Source organism: Mya arenaria, chromosome 17, assembly GCF_026914265.1.
Source record: "Mya arenaria isolate MELC-2E11 chromosome 17, ASM2691426v1".
NCBI lineage: Eukaryota > Metazoa > Mollusca > Bivalvia > Myida > Myidae > Mya > Mya arenaria.
The window spans coordinates 42,074,827-42,100,916 of NC_069138.1; the positions used below are offsets into that span (position 1 = coordinate 42,074,827).

Below are 26,090 nucleotides of genomic sequence, written 5' to 3' on the forward strand. Positions count from 1 at the left end.
GCATAGCTTTTAACCTTACTGGCTACTGTAGAAAAATACACGGCACCAAATTGCATCACAAGAGAACATAACTAGGACCAATTTGGCATTAATGCTGCAAAATTTAGTAGAAATACATTTTCTTTTATCTTTAATAATAAATTCCCCTGAAACTCTTCAGTGAAATGGTATGATAAATATGAAATAATGCTCCCATATGATAATACCTCTCAAACTGGCGGTTTTCCAATGTATGTTTCTTCTTACATAAGACCTCCTTCAACACTTGCTTTTCGAAATCATTGCTGTTTGAAATTATGTAAACAAATTTGACGATCTTCATATCGAAAGCGGTGAAAGCGAAAAGGTAAGATCATCTTCTTTACTTAATGTCCCTTAGAACCTTTTAACATTCACCCCTCGATATGCTTTATCGATAGGATCCGTCACGTACTGGTAGATTCCTTTGCGGGGATAAATATATGGCAACAAAAAGCCGATGATGTTCGCACTTACTTAGCAATTGTGGTTGACATAAATGAAGACCAATTGTGTACACATTTAAATGGTAGTATGTTATACAATTAAGGCTGTATCAGTTTCAACGGGAGTCACTGATATTCCATGCACATTCATAGCTCTTAGAGTCATATGAATAACGTCAAGCATAATTCCTTACGTGTGGATACGTATACGTTACGCCAAGCCTTCGGGTAAAATTGAGATTCATTACATACATATGACTTTTTTTCTAATTATTTCTGCACTGCTACACATGTTAGCCTGTCCAAGGAAAATCTTAAATGTAACAAGCTTAGGTAGATTATTTCATTAAGCAAATATTCTTACCTCATCTTAAATTAACCAAACAAAAATACTTTTTCGTGATTATCATAAGAAGATCAAGTCAAACCGTTCTCAAATTAAACACGGTAAATGTCTCCACTTGTTCTGGTCTTTCAATGTCAACATAATTAAACCCACATGGAGTTTTGAACACAGTAACTGAGAACTTAATATATACAACAACACCTTCACAATAATTTAAAAGGTTGAAATGTAAAATTTACATAATATTTTCATTTTATCCGAGACTTCTGTTTTGTTCAACGAATAGTGGAATTTTTTTAGGAACTTTAATTTACCCAAAGACCCAAAATAAGAGAAAATTCCAAAACATACTACACCACTCCTCAAAAACTTTCTATAAAAATCTATAAGAATCTTGTTTATTGAAAAAAAATGATACATTGAATATATATAGTATCTAGAACCCTCTAAGCCCATCCTGATAAATAAATATTCTTAAATCATCCTAGGGGAATAACATAGTTAACTTTAATGAATCCACGTCATCTTACAATGAGATTAGATTTTTAAACAACGTAGTACTGAAAATAAAAGTAGTTTAAATACATGTAACAAGAGAAAACCCTAACAATAACAATAATAATGCTTACACTGTTTATCAATTGTGTTTATAACTGATGTAATGGTGACAGTAGATAACGCTTATCAGAGTTTAATTTAGTCATGATTAATTATAAATTGATTTGGTACACTTTTAAACATGCGTAATTTTGACATACATTATTCGGTTATATATATATAAGTTTGATTACAATGCAAATACATTTTGTATATAGAAACTGACTCAAAACAACAGTTGATGTAAAGCATCAAAATAAAAACATTAACAATATGATTCAGCAAGTAGGATATAAAAGGACGCATAAGTCAGTGCAGGGCATATGGTAAGTGCCTACACTAAACCGGAGGGTCGGACTATGTTTCAAGTGCGACATCAAATCTAACCGGACTGAAGAAAAACTGACTCAGAATAAGAGTACCAGCCAAAGGAAAATAAAGTGAAATACGTAGATGCCATGCCTTGACAGAAGTCACATCCAGACTGACACATAACGGTATCAACAACGACGATGTGGGCGTGGTGTGTGCTGATGGCCCCGCCGTCTACGGCGGCCTTACAACGGGAACCGAGGATAGGGAGGGAGGCAAACACCGATTGCTTGGTATGTTTAAGCTATGATAGCGGTGAAATATGATCTGCGTAAAAGCAACGAAACTTTGTTTCAGTTTTATGTAAAGAAAATTTTAAATAAGTTCAAGTTGGTAGTTTATTCAACTTTTCATTTATATTCAAACCGCGGTAACTTCGCTAAAGGCTTAATGTTAAAAACTGTGATTCTAAGTTTTAATTAGGCTCTATATTGTCCGCCATTCATCCCATAAATTGCGGACAAACAATTAAATAATTATGTTTATCATAAACATTGATAGTCTGTACCAGGCTAGCTCCAAAAAGGTTCAGCATTTTTGTATTCCGAGATATTTATAATCTCAAAGTACGCGTGCAATAAGCGATCTGTTTTGATAACAGCAGTAATGATTAATCTTATATAACTAAACATAACTTATATGAATTTTCAATGTTTTTAAAATGGAACATTTATACAGACAAGTATAAACGTTTGTATAAGATAAAGCAGACAAATACTTGTTAACTGTAGTTTAAAAGCTTAGGGCCAGAAGACACCAAGTGACATTGAAATATAGAATGATTTAATACCGTCTGGATTAGACCCAACGAATTGAATCACTTAAGCTATATGTATGTTCATGTACATCCCCTTTTGTATCTTAAAATAGCAATACTATGTGTTATTATTATTTTTAGGCCGAATCCACTAAACAGGATTCAGTGACTTCTGAGCATACGACATCGGTGACGTCATCAACACCAATGGCGTCCAAAAAGAATCGGGCGCGTAAAAGAAACTACTTTGCATACAAGTTCGGACGATATAGAGCGCACTAACTCGACATGTGTAGTGAATGAGCTGCAAACCATTATAGTGTGTTTTGGTGATGTGTTTAAAGTAGCATGTGTCTACAAGAAGTGCAAAGAATTTTCAAATGACGCGAGCGGGACTTCTCATTGCATGTTGCCATATCAGAGTGGGATGCTTTAAAGATTAATACCGATCGAAACAAAGTTAGAACATACATAATTATATATATTAAACAATGAAAATAAATAAATGAATGGTGATATATAGACAGTTCCACTAATATACATAAATTGAATAACGTCAGTGATATTTAAATAGTCATATATAGCATTTCCATTTATACATGACTAGTGTCCCAGAATTTTTCACAAAGTCATGTAAATTTGATACTGCGGTTAGTTATTATGTTGTACAGGTTTTTTTCCACAGTACCCGCATATTATGAAGATCTGAAAGTCATACCTCTGAAATTAAAACATTTCAATTCACGTTCGTGTTTATTTATATACAAAGAAAAACAGTTCGAGCGTTCATTGTAACTACATGATGCAAGTCGGAACATAGCAGTAATGCCATTCTTTTGTTACAACCAAAACCATTATGGTGATGCATCCACGAACCAGAATCATTCATTTATTACACATTTACATTCTAATACAATAAATGATAAAAACACTGATGCGACTATGCATCTTATAAAATAGTAAATTATTTATACCAATCTAAATAATAATAATTCAGGAGATTCCCTAGATTTTCCATATGTCGAGAACATGGTTTAGTGCCACTTGATATTGCTTTGCTGAGTCAGACGAAGGCTATGAACGCAATATTAAGGATGTACACTAACGAACCACTGTAAGGGTAGGGGTGCACCGCTGTGCGGGTGGCACGGAAATAATATCATTAACCTTGACGTGGATTTAACCTCACGGAACAGGAAAGAACGATTTGAACATGTAGAGATGCAGTCATCAGAGGGATTTGGGGCATGACGGTTGAACCCTTTTAGAAAGATCATTCAAACTTATATGTAATTATTGTTACGTTTTATATACATTTAATATGTTGTATAGTGTGACTGCATACTACAATACAGTTACTGGTTACATCTATTAATAATGAAAGCTAAACCAGATTCCCGGGTTTGTTCATGTTTAATTGATCTGAGCACAAACTTCTTTTGATGAGCAATCGAAAACTTCGTTGCCAATCGTCTCCGTTGTCATCATTTTGTTGATGTACATACTAGCATTCAGATTAACTAACAAGTCGTTGTACAACGAGTGTAATTAATCATTTTTCAGAACATGTGTTTACACGTCATTTAGCTTATGTGTGGTGGCTGGTCATAACAAGTTAACAAAAGGTCACTAGGGCAAACATTTCTTACAATCAACAGGTCAACAGATTTACTTCCAATTTATAAGGAAACTTGATCAGAGTGTGTGTATTTATAACATCGTGGTTTATGTTTGATAATATATCATGTGTGATCAACAGGCCATATGTTCAAACCTATTCAGCATAAATTCCAACACAGTCCACAAGAAACTTACTTTAAATATCGTTTTTATGAATTATAACTGCTGACTGATTATCTAAAAAAGGTCACTGGCAAATATTCAAAAACGGTGTTATATATTCTTAAGGAAAATTTGACTGAATGTCTGCTGCTATAACAGCTACTATAACCAATATATGACGTCCTACTGGTGAACCTCATATCTTTATGTCAGATCGTATATTAGGATATGATTTAAATCCGATTTTATTAACACATTTTTTTCAGATCAAGCTCGTTGGCACACGCTACCCGGAATAAATAAAGGAAAGGGCTTCGCAACAACTGAACAAACACACATACACCGATGTCTTGGTCCATAAATCACATAAATACTTCAGTCAAATCTCAATCTTAATTTCAATCTCATTTTACCACAGCACAAGAAAGAATGATTCCAAAAAAAACATATAATCTCTGTTTTAAAGCGGATTCTAATCATATATTGTGTTGATAAAATGTTTGGTCAACATGTTATGGAAAAGTATTTCAAAAGAAATAATTGAATTACCATTTTATTATTTTTGACTACTCGATTAATACGCGAGTGCATTTTGTGCTCCAGAAATCTTTAGAATATTGAGGAAAGCTGTTAATCTACATAATACAGTGGAGAACTCGCTTAAGTTAATCATTAGTGCTTTTGCCTAATGGCTTCCTGTTATGTGGAAGCAGTGTATTGAACTTGAGATTGAGAAACGAAATGACTTGGGTATTGTTTTTATTAGCCGGGATTCGCGATTGGAATAAAAGAAAATAATAATAATAACCCATTCAGTATAAGTATTGTCTGTTTTCAAAACTGACCCACAGACAATTTCACACACACTGGTCACACTATGGAATCTTCTTTAGAGTGTGAAGGTCCAAGTGGCTGCCTTCGTACAGTAGACGTAGTTTTCCTGCAAATACAGTTGAAATAGTTTAAATCGAGACTGGCTTGCATGCGTTCAATATTATACGGCTAAAATATACATTCTAAGCGAAGAAGAAGCAGAAGAAGAAGAAGAAGAAGAAGAAGAAGAAGAAGAAGAAGAAGAAGAAGACGAAGAAGAAGAAGGAAGAAAATCATAATGTATAAACAAAATAAAGTTATACACATATGCTTATATAACCGAAAAAATAGCAAGTGGAGAAATGTGTCTGCAATCTATACTGACGCATTTCAAAGCCCTCATTTTCGCTCGAAATAAGTTCGATGAATTTTGGAATGTTTGTATTGCACCAATGATATCGCTTTATGTATAAGAGTCTTAATTTATGGTACATGTATCATGGACATTCTAATAGAAAATAGCATTCATCATAATAATAATCAAAAGTATATATGTTGATGCCCTTGATTATTCTCGTAATTCTTCATTTCATTGTTGCATGAAACAATCTCTATCCATCATTTAAAAGGTGTGTATTAAATAGTTTGTATTTCCAACCCCTTGGTTAAGCTAAACTTCAGCGATTCACATAGATTATAACAATGTGTTTAACTTAAATACCCAATTTAGTTCCTTTGCGTTGTTTTGTGTATCACTTAACATCGTGTTGTATGCAAGTTTGATAAATTTTCTTTCATCTGCCAGCAATGAAATATCCGGATAAAAAATAGACATGATAAATACACCACAAAACCAGCAAAAGCAAATAAGTTATAATTGACCGCTCTTCAGATATGACGGACTCAGGAGCGGCATTTAAAGCAAATTAAAGTTGTCTGTCTTTGTAATCGAGTTAAAATATACATGAACAGAGTATATAGCTTAAAGGTATTAGTCTAATAGTAATAAAGTCTCATAGTAATTGAGGAAGATTTTATAGCAATTGGACTAATGCATCATAATAACGGAGTATAGTTTAAACCGAATTTCTTACCAACAAGTTGTGAACAGTTTCCGGTGTTACAAAGAAAATCCCCACAGCAGATGTTACAGACCTGTAAGAAAGAACTGGATACTATTCTACCAGGCATTTGATGAAAATGCATATTAAGAAGACAATAATATATACAACAGTAAGTCGGAAGTTATTGATCATCAACATTCTTCGTTTGAAAAAGCTCTTACTCTTTTCATTTACTTAACAACACATTTAAGTAAAATTCCTAAGGACATTTGGCAAAATTAAGTCGCCTTCTTTTGTTTCTCTTTTAGTCATCAGCGCCAGAACAACTTAAAGAAAAAAGAGAGAAGTACCAGCGTTTCATATTGGGTTCGGTCGCTTGTTTGTGTTGCAAGAATCGTTTGTGTGGAATGTAAAATCGGTCATGTTCAATTAAGATATTTGAAAGGTATTACTGCGCATGCGGTGCAGCCATACGTTCGAGCTGATGCCAATACGACATTTTTCTATGTCGTTATATAGCGTGATCGACACGCCCCTATTTCTTGAAACTTCTTAAGCTTAAGTTTGGATTTGATAAATTTATTGTGTCTTTTGTTTTATGTTGGATGTCATAAATTCCTCTTTAGTATAAGAAAAATTACGCAAATGATAGAGGGCTAAGCTTTATCCTGTTATAAGGTATGGTTCTAGAAAATTGAACATAACCTTAAGCATTGACCAGAGAGTGAAATCTACCTTGTGGAGTTCTCGCCTCCCGACAGTGTTATGATCCAACATGGCCTGATGTTGTACAATAAACGATGTCCCCGCTAAACAGGGCTGTAGATAGAATCATTTAATATAAATTTTGTTCGGTAATTCTAAGTCATAGTTAAATACACTGTATATATTGCTCATTTAAGTATTTAAGCAAAATCAAATCGTTGTATTTATCATTCTATTCTTTCAACAAACACCACCAAAAGTATTAAAAAGACCTACATGGACTGATAGACAAAGTACATAATCACTGGCTCTTGTTCCCTGTGTTTAAATAATGCGCTTAGATCAGTAACTTATAAGTCATATAGAACAATCGTGTGTATTCCCGCATTCGTTTTAAAACAAAAAAAAGCACACGGACACTGTCTTGCTATAGTTGAATAATACAACATTTATGTTTTCAAGTTGAAAATACTGTGCGCAGTTTGATAGTCCGTGTGCTTTTTAGTTAATACATGACAATACTATTCGTAAGGAGGTTTAACTAATTTGATCATGCCTTTTGGCCCTAAACTTGTGTATCTGATATGGCTCTGATAGGGAAAAAGTAGTATAACTTTATTATATTCTTCTAAACAAAAGGGGTGAATATCCATATGCTACTTATAAGTTTGATAAAATCAAGGCTGAATAGCCAGGTTCATTCACTATACATGACGAACATTCATATTTTATTAGTGGAATGTCATCTACAGTGACAAGCCTAGTAAGAAAATAGTTTCGATGCACAAAACTAGCCAAAAAGACACTGAATGAAGGACACAAATCACCACATATAGATCGGACATGCATCAACACAGCTTTACCTATAAATGATAACCGCCTTTAAACTGTCAGAACACGAGTTCATTAGTATATATAGTGGTCTTAACCAGTGTAATTGCGCAAAACCTAACACTGGGCCCAACATTCGTCAATAATTACACAATGAATAATAAAAGTATATAGGTCCCACATTAGCTTGAAATGAAAACTAGTTTTAAATATGATAGATTAATCAACTAATATTAAGTGCTTAACGGTCGGACACAGACATCAATCACATGACAAACCAATTCATCCAATTGGATTATCAGTGTCAAACACTTGAAAGACTTTTATACCTGTTTAGGGTAACAGCCGAATGAGTACAGCTCCTGATTACCTTCTATGTAGGCAGCTGAAGAACAGACCTGTTGACAGAAGAAAACAGTTATAAAACTATACCCATTTCTAATAATACAATGAAACTTTTTTTTAAATAACTCATGTTTAGGGGCACAAAGACAGTGCCCAAACGACAATGATCTCAGTATTCAAAAGTTTATTCAGTGTGTTGTAATTTTTGTATACTCATGACGAGATTATAAGTATTTTCCATGGCCGTTCGTGCAAGATGAGGCTTTCGCAGAACACCCTACGCGAGGATTGGGAGTAACCAATATCACAGGAGCGGCTATGGTAGATGCATTTGCTCCCACCTCAGAACACCCTACGCGAGGATTGGGAGTAACCTATATCACAGGAGAGGCTGTGGTAGATGTATTTGCTCCCACCTCAGTTAAACAAAATAAAGTTAAAAATATTTATTTCGCTAGAACTCTTCTGTTAGTAGTGAAACAAAATGCGTATGAATATGTGAAAATTCGTCGTTGTCATACATATGCGCTCAGTGATTCCGATTATGTAAATATAAAGATCGTTCTTTTAATAGTTCTGAGGAGAGTGCAGCATTATTTTTTTAATGCAGCGTGAACTCTTTTTGGGTGCCAGCGAGAAATGATTCATTTTGATTATAAATATTACCACAATACAAGGTTTCCATGATGCTACAGAGGACGGTCTTCAACAAGGGAGAAATGTGTGATGACAATAAAAGGAGTTCCATACTGGTACTTTTTATATTTGCCCGTGGGCAAGATTAGGATTTCCAGCTTGGTCAAACTTTTAAATCTACTTATCTGAGGAGGGAAAAAGAATCTTCAGCATCACCAGCATTGGTAATTTGATCAAGGTACATAATCCAACGTGTGGTTTGATAAATTTAGATAAAAAATTATATTAGTCTACTAAGATGTTATGGTGATGCTCTTTGTTGTTGAAGATAAGGTTGAATAACGTGATATTAAAAACGGTGTTGTATATACTTTTGGGAAGACTATATGGTTTGACACACTGTTAAACAGTCGTTATAATCTTCCAATTGTATAAAAGCATGTAAAACCAGCTTACCATTTTTATCTCTTAACTAGCAGGGGGTCCAAAGTGTTTTGTGTTTTCCGATATTTAAGTGAGGGGGGGGGGGAATGTGTGATGCGGAATAAAATTGCGGTGTTCGAAGAGAGTTTGGGGTTTTGGGAGGATATTTTCACCTGGTTAGTAAGCTTTATCGCTTTTCTCGCAATATAAAAATGCCTACCCGGAGGCCACACGTGTAAGTTTCTCTCAGTTTTTAACCTATGTTTCTAGAGGCATTAATAAAAAAGGTTATTGAATGTATAAGCTGAACGACAGCTTGTTCACAAATTGAAAATAGAAAAGATATTAAAACGAAAGAAACAAGAGATGTTTGTCAAACATTATGTCCCCCCCCCCCCCTGAGCGCCATGTTGTCAGGATTATATGGACAATTGAATGAAATATGCATGGACCGAAATGACAGCTGATTTGTTGCTGTTTTAAGATTATGACCATTAAAGTGTGAGGATAAAGTGTGTTATGACCGTCATGACCTTTGACTCTATGAACTCAGAATCCAGAGTCATCAGCTGGTCACCAGAAACCGAAATGTCAAGTTTGAGGGCCATGGGTGCAGGCATTGTCAAGTTATCACAAGACAAGTTTTTTTCGTTCAAGGTCACTGTGACCTTGACCTTTAACCCGATGACCCCTTAAATCATAAAGGGCCATCTACAAGTCAGATGCAACTCCAAGTCAAGTTTGAAGGCCATGGGTTCAGGCATTGTTGAGTTATCACTCGGACAACCTTTAACCATTCAAGATCACTGTGACCTTGACCTTTGGCTCTATGAATCCTAAAATCAATAAGGGTGATCTACTGGTCAGGCTTAACATCCATGTCAAGTTTAATGATCATAGGTTCAAGCATTGTTGAGATATCAGTGGGGGGAAGATTTGTTAACTTTTTAGCGTTAAAGGTTACTGTGACATTGACCTTGGCCTGATGACCCCCAAAATTGATAGGGGTCATCTACTGGGCAGGCCCAACCTTCATGTCAAGTTTGATGACCATAGGTCCAAGAATTGTCAAGTTTGCTTTCAAGGTCACTGTGACCTTGACCTTTGACCCCTAAAACCAATAGGGGTCATCTACTGGTCGGGCGCAACCTCCATGTCAAGTTTGAGGGCCATGGGTGCAGGCATTGTTGAGTTATCACTTGGACAACCTTTTATCATTCAAGGTCACTGTGACCTTGACCTTTGGCCCAATGACCCCTAAAATTAATAGGGACAATCTTCTGGCCAGACTCAACCTCCAAATCAAGTTTGAGGGCCATGGGTGCAGCCATTGTCAAGTTATCACTTGGATAACCTTTTACCATTCCAGGTCACTGTGACCTTGACCTTTGGCTCAATGACCCCTTAAATCAATAGGGACCATCTTCTGGCCAGGCCCAACCTCCAAGTCAAGTTTGAGGGCCATGGGTGCAGGCATTGTCGAGTTATCACTCGGACAACCTTTTACCATTCCAGGTCACTGTGACCTTGACCTTTGGCCAGATGACCCCCCAAAACCATAGGGGTCATCTCCTGGTCAGGCCAATTCTTGACCTTTGACCCAATGACCCCCAAAAACAATAGGGGTAATCTACTGGTCAGGCCCATCCTCCAAGTCAAGTTTGAGGGCCATGGGTGCAGGCATTGTTGAGTTATCACTCGAACAACCTTTTACCATTCAAGGTCACTGTGACCTTGACCTTTGACCCATTGAGCCCAAAAAACAATAGGGGTCAGCTACTGGTCAGGCCAAACCTCCAAGTCAAGTTTGAGGGCCATGGGTGCAGGCATTGTCACGTTATCACTCGGACAACCTTTTACCATTCAAGGTCACTGCGACCTTGACCTTTGGCCTGATGACCCCCAAAAACAATAGGGGTCATCTACTGGTCAGGCCCAACCTCCATGTCAAGTTTGAGGGCCAATGGTGCAGGCATTGTTGAGTTATCACTCTGACAATCTTTAAAATAATTTTACCATTAAAGGTCATTGTGACCTTGACCTTTGACCCGATGACCCCAAAAACAATAGGGGTCATCTACTGGTCAGGCCCAATCTTCATGTGAAGTTTGATGACCATACGTCCAGGAATAGTTGAGTTATCACTCGGACAAGCTTTGGTCTACCGACGGACCGACCGACCGACCGACCGACATACCGACGTGCCTGTGCAAAGCAATATACCCCTCTTCTTCGAAGGGGGGCATAATTAACATCAACAAGGCGGTAACAACGAAAAACAGGATTGGCTGCAAAATTTGTGACCAACGCCCAACAAGAATATTTAGCCTCATGTACAGTGAATAACTATGTATCAATTATACACGTGGTCACAAAGGTAATAGGTGTAGCAACCCCTAGAGAAGTTATGTTTGTGCGAGTGTCTGTGACTATAAAGGCATACGTTTAAGACTTAATTGTGCTATTAATGCTAAACTCAACTCTTACTTTTTCACGTGGCTACACGTCAAATGACAGGGTGGACATGTTTGTAAATATACTGACCTGGTCGATGTCACACGTGACCTTTTCGTTGCATGCTGACATGTCTCCCACAAGGTTACAGCTGTAGCACTGGTGTAAGTCTTGATTTCCCTCTTTAGATGTAGAGATGGAAATGTATACTTATACATATGCAATACGTTTGTTACCATTTTATTTCAACGTATCTGACTTTAACAGCGAGTCAGTATTTAAGTCGACATGAATTGTTAAAAAAACTTGTGAGAATTTAATATACAGTTATTCATAATTGCATGCCTGTTGAATCTTGAAGCCATTAAACGATGCTTAGCCGAGATTTCATTCCTCACATAGTTTTGGCAGATGACCTAACTAGTTGTATTATATGAATTTCCAAACAATACATATCGCCAAAGATTTTCCATCCGTATTCAACAGTGTGTGTATACCACGTGATATATTGCGCCATAAATGCTACGTCGGAAGGCAATATTTTGATTTGGAAAAAAGATAAAAACAAAGATAACTTCACTATTTCTTCAGCATTTTATATAAAACATAGGGCAGTCTACTCTGCTTACGGAGCCCCGCCTTCGGTCTTTTACCAGACCACTCTTTTGTACCAGAGTTTGATTGAGAGTTTAGTTTCTTAAAACACTTCGACAAAACTTTTCACAATACGGCCGTCTGACGGAGCACTGTCAAAACATTATTTTGGAGACAGGTTTGTCGAAGTGTTTGATGAAAAAATGACCTCAAATTTCGGGAATAAAACAAATGCGAGGCCCTTTAAGCTGCATAGACTGCCCTTTGTTTTATCTAAAATGGTGTTGCAAAAAAAAGTTATCTTTGTTTTAAGTCTTCATTATAAGCAAATTGTTGCCTTCCGACGTAGCATAGATGACGTTATTTATCACTTGGTATACACACACTGTTCAACCTAATATGAAACGATCGTGCTCCACTCTGCTGACGTGACGTCATTACAAGGGTCATTGCGCAATGTTGAAAATTACGTCATGTAACAGAATAATGCATCTTTAACATTGAATATATTATGTAACAATATGTCTGTTAAATTAATACATTAGTAATGTACTAATTACCCTATCATTTTGGCTGTATGACCTAGTGAGTTTGGGAAATAGTAGACTCGGTCCAAATATCCCAAAAGTACTCAAGTCATTTTACCACATTCAACCATAGTATGATTCAAAATGTGATTTGAGTTTACTCTTTTTAAAAACATATTTTCTCATTGAATGTGTTTATAATTTTTTGCAACTAAAGCAAAAAATATAATTGAGTAATTGATAATTTACATTGGGTCGTACTCAATTACATTTTATGCTGTAGAATTACGTTTCTTTTGAATTATGACCAATGTGTTTTTATTAGCATATTCTATGAAAGAATGCCCGATTTACACATTTACGGTTTTCAATAATTTCTGATGTAATGTGTTAAATGAATTGTGGCTGAGATTAAGATTTGACTTAAGTGCTTTTATGATACTGAATCAGGGTCGTCTTGTTGTTCCATCCTGGGGAACCCAGCGTATCATAACTTATATGATAGAGGTTATGATACGCTAGGGTGCCGAGGATGTGTTGTTCAAACTAAAAACAACTCACGCGTATTTTGGATCCCACATAGTTGTTTGTTGCAAAAGTCGTTAGCATCACAGCAGCGGGAACATGCAATCAGCTCTATATCTTGTCTTTTCTCCATGCTCGACCGTTTCCCTAATGCCGTCCCGGTACATTGCTAAAGGTAGGTATTGCATTCCGATGATAGTATACATATATGTATATACATATCATAGAAAGACGAAGCGCAGTAGCAAGGAATCATATATCACACAAACATAAGCTATTTATAAAGAAGCACATTGTCGGCTAGACATATAGTACACAAACATCAGCTCTTTATAAAGTAATACAGAGTCGGCCAGACATATAGCACACAAACATCAGCTCTTTACAAAGTAATACAGAGTCGGCCAGACATATAGCACACAAACATCAACTCTTTATAAAGAAGCACATAGTCGGCCAGACATATAGCACACAAACATCAGCTCTGTACAAAGAAATACAGAATCGGCCAGACATATAGCACACAAACATCAGCTCTTTATAAAAATGCACATAGTCGGCCAGACATATAGCGAACAAACATCAGCTCTTTACAAAGAAACACAAAGTCGGCCAGACATATATAGCACACAAACATCAGCTCTTAACAAAGAAATACAGAGTCGTCCAATCATAAAGCACACAAGCATCAGCTCTTTATAAAGAAGCACATAGTCGACCAGACATATAGCACACAAGCATCAGTCTTTATAAGAAACACAGAGTCGGTCAGACATATAATACACAACCATCAGCGCTTACTAAGAAATGCAGAGTCGGCGAGACATATAGCACACAAATATCAGCTCTTTATAAAGAAACATCAGCTCTTTATAAAGAAACAACATAAAGTCGGCCAGACATATAGCACACAAGCATCACTCTTTATAAGAAACACAGAGTCGGCCAGACATATAATACACAAACATCAGCGCTTATTAAGAAATGCAGAGTCGGCCAGACATATAGCACACAAACATCAGCTCTTTATAAAGAAACAACATCGAGTAGGCCAGACATATATCACACAAACATCAGCTTTTTATAAAGAAACACAGAGTCGACTTGACATATAGCACACAAACATCAGCTGTTTATAAAGAAACAACATAGAGTCGGCCAGACATATAGCACACAAACATCAGCTCTTTATAAGAAACACAGAGTCGGTCAGACATATAATACACAACCATCAGCCCTTACTAAGAAATGCAGAGTCGGTCAGACATATAATACACAACCATCAGCCCTTACTAAGAAATGCAGAGTCGGCGAGACATATAGCACACAAATATCAGCTCTTTATAAAGAAACATCAGCTCTTTATAAAGAAACAACATAAACTCGGCCAGACATATAGCACACAAGCATCACTCTTTATAAGAAACACAGAGTCGGCCAGACATATAATACACAAACATCAGCGCTTATTAAGAAATGCAGAGTCGGCCAGACATATAGCACACAAACATCAGCTCTTTATAAAGAAACAACATCGAGTAGGCCAGACATATATCACACAAACATCAGCTTTTTATAAAGAAACACAGAGTCGACTTGACATATAGCACACAAACATCAGCTGTTTATAAAGAAACAACATAGAGTCGGCCAGACATATAGCACACAAACATCAGCTCTTTATAAAGAAACAACATAGAGTCGGCCAGACATATAGCACACAAACATCAGCTCTTTATAAAGAAACAACATAGAGTCGGCCAGACATATAGCACACAAACGTCAGCTCTTTATAAAGAAACAACATAGAGTCGGCCAGACATATAGCACACAAACGTCAGCTTTTTATAAAGAAACAACATAGAGTCGGCCAGACATATAGCACACAAACATCAGCTTTTTATAAAGAAACACATAGTCGGCCAGATGTATAGCACACAAAACAAAATTATGTTTTTAACATGTTTGTTCAATAAGAATTGGTCTTAAATGGACATTTAATGAACCGACAAACTCCGCTGGCTCGAGCTCACAGGGACCGGCGAAAATACGACGAGCCACCGAAAATTCGAGCCAAGTAGGAATGCTAACCTTCAGTAAAAAAATAGATCCTTAACATCCAGTTCGAGCCAACAATGAATTCGACCCAAGCGAGTATGAGTCAGCGAGGCTCGAGTATTATTTATTCTGTTCTTTGAAACAGAATTAATTGTTATGAACGGACCGTTTAAAGTGAATTTGTTAGTTTTGGAATTCATTTCTATACATCACCGACAGGCAACATTTTCGCGTCAACGTTAAATGTCAAAAATGAAAAAAAAATCCCTCTAACATATTCAAGGCAATCTATTAAATATAATAAAAGACTTGATATTTTGTCATTTATCATAAAATACGAAAACAAATACCACTTTCGCTCGACATCCAGCAGTGTATACAACTCTTGTGCTTGTAACTATTTCATCCACATAACATTCCTGCAAGCAAGAGTGACACGCATATAATACATCCACATAATACTCATGGAAACAAAGTGATACGTATATAATACATCCACATTACAATCCTGGAAACATACCTATATAATTCACCAATATATCAATGCTACAAAGTTAGCGATAAGTAAAAAATGCATCGATTTATCACGCTTCAAACATAAATGAAGCATTGGTCCATGACGCGTCACACGTTACCTAATATATTCCCGTATTGGGTCACCAAATTATATCGTACCGAAAAGGCGACTTCCTTTGAAATTCCGATGGATATTCCGATGAATAAATGAGACATATGAATATGAAAACAATGAAAACATGTTGTCGACGTGATATAGATGTTACGGGGTTAGAAGGTGACACGATATGGTATGCACGTGGCGCATGAAACCATATTCGGGTTCGAGCTCCCTTTGCCCCGTATATCCCATATCGACTCAACTTCTAACCCCGTAGCTTATAATGACAATCATGCAAATAATGTGATTCGTATATAATTCACCAATATATCACTCCTGCAAACATAGCGATACCTATATAATACATCGATATAATACCCCAGCAAACATGGAAATACCTATATAATACATCGATATAATACCCCAGCAAACATGGAAATACCTATATAATACATCGATATAATACCCCAGCAAACATGGAAATACCTATATAATACATCGATATAATACCCCAGCAAACATGGAAATACCTATATAATACATCGATATAATACCCCAGCAAACATGGAAATACCTATATAATACATCGATATAATACCCCAGCAAACATGGAAATACCTATATAATACATCGATATAATACCCCAGCAAACATTGAAATACCTATATAATACATCGATATAATACCCCAGCAAACATGGAAATACCTATATAATACATCGATATAATACCCCAGCAAACATGGAAATATCTATATAATACATCGATATAATACCCCAGCAAACATTGAAATACCTATATAATACATCGATATAATACCCCAGCAAACATGGAAATACCTATATAATACATCGATATAATACCCCAGCAAACATTGAAATACCTATATAATACATCGATATAATACCCCAGCAAACATTGCGATACTTATATAATACATCGATATAATACCCCAGCAAACATTGCAATACCTATATAACACATTAGCAAACATTGCAATACTTATATAATACATCGATATAATACTCCAGCAAACATTGCAATACCTATATAATACATCGATATAATACCCCAGCAAACATTGCAATACCTATATAATACATCGATATAATACCCCAGCAAACATGAAAATACCTATATAATACATCGATATAATACCCCAGCAAACATTGCAATACCTATATAATACATCGATATAATACCCCAGCAAACATTGCAATACCTATATAATACATCGATATAATACCCCAGCAAACATTTCAATACATATATAATACATCGATATAATACCCCAGCAAACATTGCAATACCTATATAATACATCGATATAATACCCCAGCAAACATTGAAATACCTATATAATACATCGATATAATACCCCAGCAAACATGGAAATACCTATATAATACATCGATATAAAGCCCCAGCAAACATTGAAATACCTATATAATACATCGATATAATACCCCAGCAAATATTGCAATACATATATAATACATCGATATAATACCCCAGCAAATATTGCAATACATATATAATACCCCAGCAAACATTGCAATACCTATATAATTCATCGATATTTTATATATTAAGAAACAGCATAGGTAATAGTGAGAACAGAACAGCCAAAAGAATACAATCTGAAAAACAGTTGCATAGTCTCACAAGTTCACAAGCATCACAAACTTTGTTGTACTGACCCCAATATCACACAAATACTCGAGTAATTTCTCAAATGCGTGTTCAACTCATTTGTCCACGTTACCATATGCTTCTTTTCAAAACAACTAATGTTCAACTCTTTATTAACTTGCATAATCTTGCGCATTATGGGTTAAGTATCCTTGAAAATAACGTAAACATACTTTATTAGAATAAAGTACAAATTTGCTGTTTACATTGCTTTTCAAGATTATAGTTAACAAATATTTTTATCAAATAATCGATGAAATAATGCGCTTTAAGAAACGTTCAAGATTTTGAAACATACTAAGAATGCTTTTATGTGGTAACATGCGTGGTATTTGGGCAAATTATCGCTTGGTATGAGTACGGGAAAACCTCAATTATATGAACGTTAGCCGGAAACTAAAAAATTGATAATATGTAACAGCTATGAAAATAATTCTTAAAAATAATTACCTACCTCAATGTCGGAACAGTTTTTAATTTTGTTGCAAGCCGCCAACGACTCCTCGCGCGTGCATTGATAACAACTTAGACCTGCGAAATGAAATGTAAAGACAAATTAAAATATTTATATCATAAGATGAAATATAAGTCAAAACCTTCCAGTTATTTCAGGGAATCCTTCCAGTAGCTAGTTACTAGACCACCGTAGAGTAGTTACCTCCTAGTAGCTAATCACTACACCACCGTAGAGTAGTTACTTCCTAGCATCATCGGCACCCAGTGTATTATAACCTATATATTATTTAAGTTATAATACACTGGGTGCCGAGGATGCTTCCTAGTGGCTAATCACTACTCCACCGTAGCGAAGTTACTTCCTAGTAGCTAGTCAGTACACCACCGTAGAGTAGTTACTTTCTAGTAGCTAGTCACTACACAATCGTAGAGTAGTTACGTCCTAGTGACTAGTCACTACACAACAGTAGAGTAGGTACTTTCTAGTGGCTAGTCACTACACCACCGTATTTTAGTTACTTCCGAATACCTAGTCACTACACCACCGTAGAGTACTTACTACCTAGTAGCTAGTCACTACACCACCTTAGAGTAGTTACTTCCTAGTGGTGAGTCACTACACCACCGTAGAGTACTTTCTTCCTAGTACCTAGTCACTACACCACCTTAGGGTAGTTACTTCCTAGTAGCTAGTCACTACACCACCATAGGGAAGTTACTTCCTAGTAGCTAGTCACTACACCACCTTAGGGAAGTTACTTCCTAGTAGCTAGTCACTACACCACCGTAAGGTAGTTACTTCCTAATGGTGAGTCACTACACCACCATAGAGAAGTTACTTCCTAGTAGCTAGTCACTACACCACCTTAGGGAAGTTACTTCCTAGTAGCTAGTCACTACACCACCGTAAGGTAGTTACTTCCTAGTGGTGAGTCACTACACCACCATAGAGAAGTTACTTCCTAGTAGCTAGTCACTACACCACCGTAAAGGTGTTACTTCCTAGTTGCTAGTCACTACACCACCATAGAGAAGTTACTTCCTAGTTGCTTGTCACTACACCACCGTAGGGTAGTAATTTCCTAGTACATAGTCACTACACCACCGTAGAGATGTTACTTCCTAGTAGCTAGTCACTACACCACCGTATAGTAGTTACTTCCTACCAGCTTTTCAATTTCCTTACGTTCAGTAGTTACTTCAAAGTAACAAATCATACCAGATGCTAGGCTATAGTTTCTCATAATGCTGTGAGTTCGTTATAATAAAAATACAGTTGTCAGATCTTTATAACAGTAGTACAGAAGCAAGTTGATAGTGCCTACACTGCTGTGTGTTAATATTCCCATGACTAATTAAAGCTGCATGCCGAATAAGTGTGTTTATACAGTGTGTGTATACCACGTAGTAAATTTCGTCATAAATGCTTACTCGGAAGGCAATATTTTGCTTCGAATGAAGACTTTAAACAAAGATAACTTCACTATTTCTTCACCCTTTTAAGTGAAACATAGCGCAGTCTACGCCGCTTTATGAGCCACGCCTTCGTTCTTTTACCAGAGATTGATTGAGAGTTTAGTTTCTTAAAACACTTCGACAAACCTTTTCACAATACGGCCGTCTGACGGAGCACTATCAAAACAATATTATGAAAACAGGTTTGTCGAAGTGTTTGATGAAACTAATCAACTTATCAAACGTGGGTAATAAAACGAAGGTGGGGCTCTTTAAGTGACATAAACTGCCCTTTTTATTTAGAATGGTGTAGTACAAGAAAAGTTATCTTTGATTCAAGTCATTATTTCAAGCAAAATGTTGCCTTTCGACGTAGCATGTATGACATAATTTATCATGTGGTATTCACACACTGTTATTACCAAGTGAAAATAAACGTCATAAGAATTATGTCGGCAGGAAGCAATTTCCTTTGAATGAAGAATTAAAGATTTTCTTTTCTTTATATGAAACTGAGAGCATTCCTTACCGCTTAAAGAGCCCGCCTTTGTTTAATTACCAGGGTTTGATTAGGTGATAAGAATCTTCAAACACTTCCACAAACCTGTTTTCCAAATAATGTTTTGAAAGTACTTAATCAAGCGGCGGTTTCATGAAAAGGTTGTTTTATGAAATTAAACTCTCAATCAAATCTGGTTATAAAACGAAGGCGGGGCTTTGTAAGCGGCGTAGACTGTGTTATGTCTTATATAAAGCTGCACGCTTACAGATTGAACGTTTTGACAACTTTTTAATTTTTTTTTGTCTTGGAACGAGCCAATTTTTGCGAAAATCCATGGAAACCAGCTGACAAAAAACAGCTCGCATGTTTTTATATAAAGTTTAAAAAATGATGTTTTATGCATTTCTCTTAAACTGTTAGTAACGGTTTAAGCCATAAAACATTAATTATCGAACAGAAATATGAAAATCTACGATTTGATATTTTGTCAGCGAACTTGTATCATTGATTTGCAGATATGTATGCAAAAAATTGCTGTTTACAAGACAAAAATGGTATATCTGTAAGAGTGCAACTTTTAAAATGGTGAAGAAATGTTAAAGTTTTATTTGTTAAAATTTTCCATTTGAAGCATCGATGAAGCATTTATCAAGTGAAATACACACTCTGTGAATAGGACTTTATTTTTTTGACAAATCGGGAGAAACCCAAACAATAATTTGTGCATTGTTTTGTTCAATTTCATATTCTCAGAACCAGCGAGCAAAGGTACTGTTTCATTTAGAGCATGTCTCATGTTATTGTGCATACAACAGTCGGTACCAAAACTGCAGTGGGGTAAATTTGATCAGAGATAAATTTTGGAATGGTTTAAAAAAGTGAATCGCAATCCTCAAAAGTTACGTTACATATGTAGCTTGTGCTAACCAATAACAAAATTAAGATTGATGGAAATAGTTACCAAGAGCAATCGTGAATAACGTCGCCGCCAGGACTAAAATGACGAGACCTGAAAAAGAAAATGTGTGGTTACACTTTTTTCGGCTACTGACCCTCACACTTATTTGTCACAACAATGATACAAGAAACAAATTTAGATAAACAATAACGCGTTTTATGGGCACAGATTTTAATTTTCCATGAGAACGAAATTACTGTTAAACAATCTAACAAGAAAATGTATTATGTAACAACTTATGACAAACAGTGTTTCACAGATATACTTTACAGAGTTCATGATATAGAATTGTACGATAATAAGCAGAAGATGATATTTACATTAATTTTATTATTATTATAATTCTATTTTAAAAGTTTAGTTATTAGTTAGACTTTATTATTTTTATAAGTAAAGTAAAACATACCTTTCATGTTCCTTAGTATAAAATCCAGGCTATACAGAACAAAGATAAGGCCTCCACACGGAGAAGTCCATATAAGTGATGTACATGGTTGTTTTCGCTGTCTAATGTCAGATAAGAGAAGTTGACCGCTCTGCTAGATTTCACTATGCATTCTCCTGGCACAAACATTGTGGTTATAATAATCTACAATTATAAATACTCCTTTTATATTGCTAGTAAATTAGTGATACAATCAACGAACAGACTACAAATTGATTAACAACAATGGAATGATAGTTCAGGCCCCAATATCACGAAAATACTTAGTCAAATCTCAAACTCAATATCAACTCATTTTACAATAAAACATCATAATTTATTGAAATGAATATATGATCTTACACATTTTAAAACCGCATTTTATCATTGAATATGTTGATTTAAATCTTTGGTCTAGATTCCAAGGGAAAAATATTCTACAGCCAAAAATGTACTTGAGTACAATTCATTGCCTTCTAACAATTACTAAAGTATATGTTTTGCTTTAGAATTAGTTTTCTTTGAAATATTGTCAAAATCTTTCAATAACATATTCTATGAGAAAGTACGTTTTCAAAAAGTATAAAAACATACAAGATTTTGAATAATACTATGTATGCTTTTATGTGGTAAATTGAGTTGAGAGTGAGACTGAGACTTAACATGAGTATTTTCGTGATATTGGTGCCAAAACGTAATCAACGTTGTTAACGTCACCGTTGTCAACTTTCAAATCGTTCCTTTCGGGAGAGGTAATGTATATGTGTAAGCTGCTTTATAGATAGCCAGATTTGAGACAAGTGATTCAGCTGTACTGACATTCAAGTATGTGAGCACATCACCAAATATTCTAAGTTAAAAATGTTTAAAACGATATCGTTAATCATGCTGTTAACTTCACTAAAGTTCTAACAAATCGCCCTATTACATAACGCAGCTCGCTTGATTTAAAGGGACTGTACACCAGATTGGCACCAAAAGTAACGAATCTCAGGACAATTATTTTATAAAACGATTTACTGTTTGATATCATAATTGTAAAAACATACCAATACAAATCGAGTCGGAGACCGGTTTAGAACATGTGACGCCAAAATTGCGGTCCGGTGTTGTATCCACTTAGCTACGAAGAAATACACTAAATAGTTGGAATATTTAAGTTATATAGATAGATAGATAGATAGATAGATAGTTTATTCACTATAAGCTTAAAGCCCATGAGTAATACATATTTCAAACGATAAGATATAGAGAATAAAACATTTCCGGCATGCACAATGATAATACTTTTTTACAATTTTCATCAATTTCTATATCAGACACATATATATTTTCAAAACGATTAAAAATTGAATGTGAGATGATGCAATCCAATACAATTTCAACTGAATATATATATATTATTTTCAACAATAAATTTACAAGTGAAAATGTTAATTTGGTTGAATAATGATTTATAGAAGCATTGCCTTATTCGAGGATTTTTTAAGATATCCATATCATATCCGATATATCTTTACATGTTACATTTGGAGAAAAGTGTTAATTATAGTATGTATTTTGTCGTATTTTAAAACTTTTAAATATATAGCACGATAGTTTGCGTATAGTATTTATGTTATTCGTTGAAAGAAGTTCAGTGAATTTCATAATATTTGGGCGACGCCAGTAATATCGACGTATGTACGATTTCCGTAATTCATGATATAAAGGACATTCTAAGAGAAAATGAAATTTGTCCTCCAGAGTGTTACAAAGTTGACATTTTCTTTCATTTCTTGGGGTTATGTGTGGTTTATGCCATCGTCCCATTCCTATTTCGAGTCTATGGGAAGATAACCTAAGCCTAGATAGAGCGTTCCTGTGATGTTTGTTCTGGATATTGTCTAGGTATAATTGGAAGTTAAAGTTTGAGAATAATACATAGGAGGAAGCTCTCGAAGAGTCTCTCAACTCTTCATTCCATTTTTTGCATAAATATATCTCTCGCTCTTTGTTTGAAGATATATATAAAAAGTAATTAATGTTTCCGACACCTTGATTTAGCCAAACGTCGTTAAACCCCATTGATTCTAACATAAATTTGACTTTATATGCCCAATTGAATTGACCGATATTGTCTTGTATATCTGATATCATTGAATTGTATAAAAGTTTTACGTATTTACATATATATACCGAACTTGGTAATATCACGTGATAACATCGACTAGCCAATCACATATATGGAATGAATTCTACAAGGCAGACATACCTCACATCTTTTTTAATGGAAAAATACGAAAAAACTGCGAAAAATAAATGAATCGTAAACTATGTGGTACTTCAGTTAGTAAGTTTCAATGCATAGTACACATCGATACCAAGTTTATGTCAATTTTCGACAATTTTCTTTTTTCTCCGATATTTTGTCTTACGTAGTACAGCCCCTTTAAGTTATAGTCGACTAATAAGAATATCTACAGGTTTGACTGGTTTAGTAGCTCGGATTTTCTGAAACAGATACAGTTTGTGTGATGTCGAAAGTTGTTCTAAAACACTGAAAAAGTCGTAAACCAAAGACGTATTGTTGTTTTTCTCGTTTTTTAATGACTCAGTGGATATGAGTACACAGTCAACACATTACAGTCATTTGCTCGAATTCGCTTGGCTCGAATTCCTCGTTGGCTCGAATTAGATGTAAAGGACCGATTTCTTGATACTGAAGGTAAACATTTCCGCTTGGCTCGAATTTTACGAGGCTCATGGTATTTTCGCAAGTCCCTGGGAGTTCGAGCGAACGGGTGTCGACTGTAGTATGCAAACATATGATTTTAAATATAAATTTATGTCAATTACAACTCTGCAACACTCTCTTTCAGAGCTTGCTTACTTTTCAAAGAACAAAAAAGTTTTTTCAGGGTATGTCCCTTTCGGCATCTTTGAGATGAAACAGCAGCGGTACAACACGAGGTATATTAATCTAATACTTATACTGACTTATGCTCAATGTTGCAAACACCACAAATAGTACGTGTATGCAAAACACAAAACACGTTCGAAAAAAACTATGCGCAATCGTTTTAAATAAGAATAGTAAGTCTCTGAGCTGTAGGTGAATGGGGCCCTGGCCAACACAGGGGGCGGGCGATTTTGCCACTACAGCGGAGTTCTGAACAAACACAAATGAAATTATTCAAAATAATTCCGCAATGCCAGTTTCTATGCATCGGCAAGATGTGTATTCATGTATTCTTACAGAAGAAATTCCCTTAGTTTGCCCACTGTACTCCACATCCGTCAAAAGGATATCATTATGTACAATTCCGAGCAACTCGTCTAGGGGCCTTTTCGGGGACAGGAGCTCAGTGTTTTCTACATTTATTCGCGTCTTTTGAATGTTCATGCCCAGTATCGCCCCCACAGATCACAAATAGCATAGCGCCAACGAACGCCATATTTGTTTATTTGATACACGTTCATTTCACTTATTGTCGTACCAATATCAGTAATGCTGCGTAGAGGCCCAGCAAAGGTATGGGCTAAGAAGAGGCCTGGCCTTTTGAGTCTTTTGTGAGGGATAGCGCTGATATATATATATATATATATATATATATATTGAAGCGGCTCTTATTTAGTAACAGATCAATGGCAAGATAGCCTTGAAGTGACCCATACTGTCACTTTACCGCTGAAAGCCGCTCGACACAAGCTACACCAAATGGTATAATGTGACCACAAACACATTACCATTCTAAACAGCACGTGTTGTACACTCATGTAGCACAAAATGTATTATTACCCGATGTCCTATATAAATGTAATTCACTATTTTCGACTTTTTTACGAATAGTAATCAACATTACAATGTTTTGAACTGATAGCCAGTAAAAAGTATGAACTGTTACTCGCGCGTGTGGCTACGTCTTGGGTACGTTATTGGTATAAACAAGATTCTAAAAATAAACTACAGATTGTTTTAACTCGTGAATTTTAGGTATTGGTATTTGAATTTTTACTTGGTTCACGAAGAATATCGAAGCAATTTCAAGAGCTCAATCATCTATATGATCAAGATCATTACCAGACGCAAAGCCAAATTAATGTGTAGTGTAATATGTTTGTTGTGAATCTTCAATATATTCGCTTATCAAAAGTATTTGTATTGTTCGTGTTTGAATAAAGATATATAATCAGGTAATAAAACAGTTGTTGCATGGGCATTTGTGTAACAGTCATCACCGCCACCTCGGGACAACAGTTCAGAAGTCATCCCGCCACCTCGGGACAACAGTTCAGGAGTCATCCCCGCCACCTCGGGACAACAGTTCAGAAGGTATCCCCGCCACCACGGGACAACAGTTCAGAAGTCATCCCGCCCCCTCGGGACAACAGTTCAGAAGTCATCCCCGCCACCTCGGGACAACAGTTCAGAAGTCATCCCCGCCCCCTCGGGACAACAGTTCAGAAGACTTCCCCGCCCCCTCGGGACAACAGTTCAGAAGTCATCCCCGCCACCTCCGGACAACAGTTCAGAAGTCACCCCCGCCACCTCGGGACAACAGTTCAGAAGTCACCCCCGCCACCTCGGGACAACAGTTCAGAAGGTATCCCCGCCACTTCGGGACAACAGTTCAGAAGTCATCCCCGCCACTTCGGGACAACAGTTCAGAAGTCATCCCAGCCATCTCGGGACAACAGTTCTGAAGTCATCCC

General features: G+C 36.0%; 1 protein-coding gene across 1 annotated transcript; it reads right to left on the reverse strand.

The window, feature by feature from the left end:
* Positions 1–5,134: 5,134 nt before the first annotated feature.
* Positions 5,135–21,453, reverse strand: LOC128223690 (uncharacterized). Its single transcript, XM_052933003.1, has 10 exons — positions 21,378–21,453; positions 20,975–21,022; positions 18,055–18,131; positions 15,644–15,712; positions 13,272–13,404; positions 11,680–11,771; positions 8,061–8,129; positions 6,931–7,014; positions 6,226–6,286; positions 5,135–5,258 (listed from the first exon to the last, which is right to left on the reverse strand). The coding sequence occupies exons 1-10, from the start codon at positions 21,382–21,384 to the stop codon at positions 5,194–5,196; spliced, it is 705 nt and encodes a 234-aa protein (XP_052788963.1). The 5' UTR covers positions 21,385–21,453; the 3' UTR covers positions 5,135–5,193.
* Between the last annotated feature and the right edge of the window lie 4,637 nt (positions 21,454–26,090).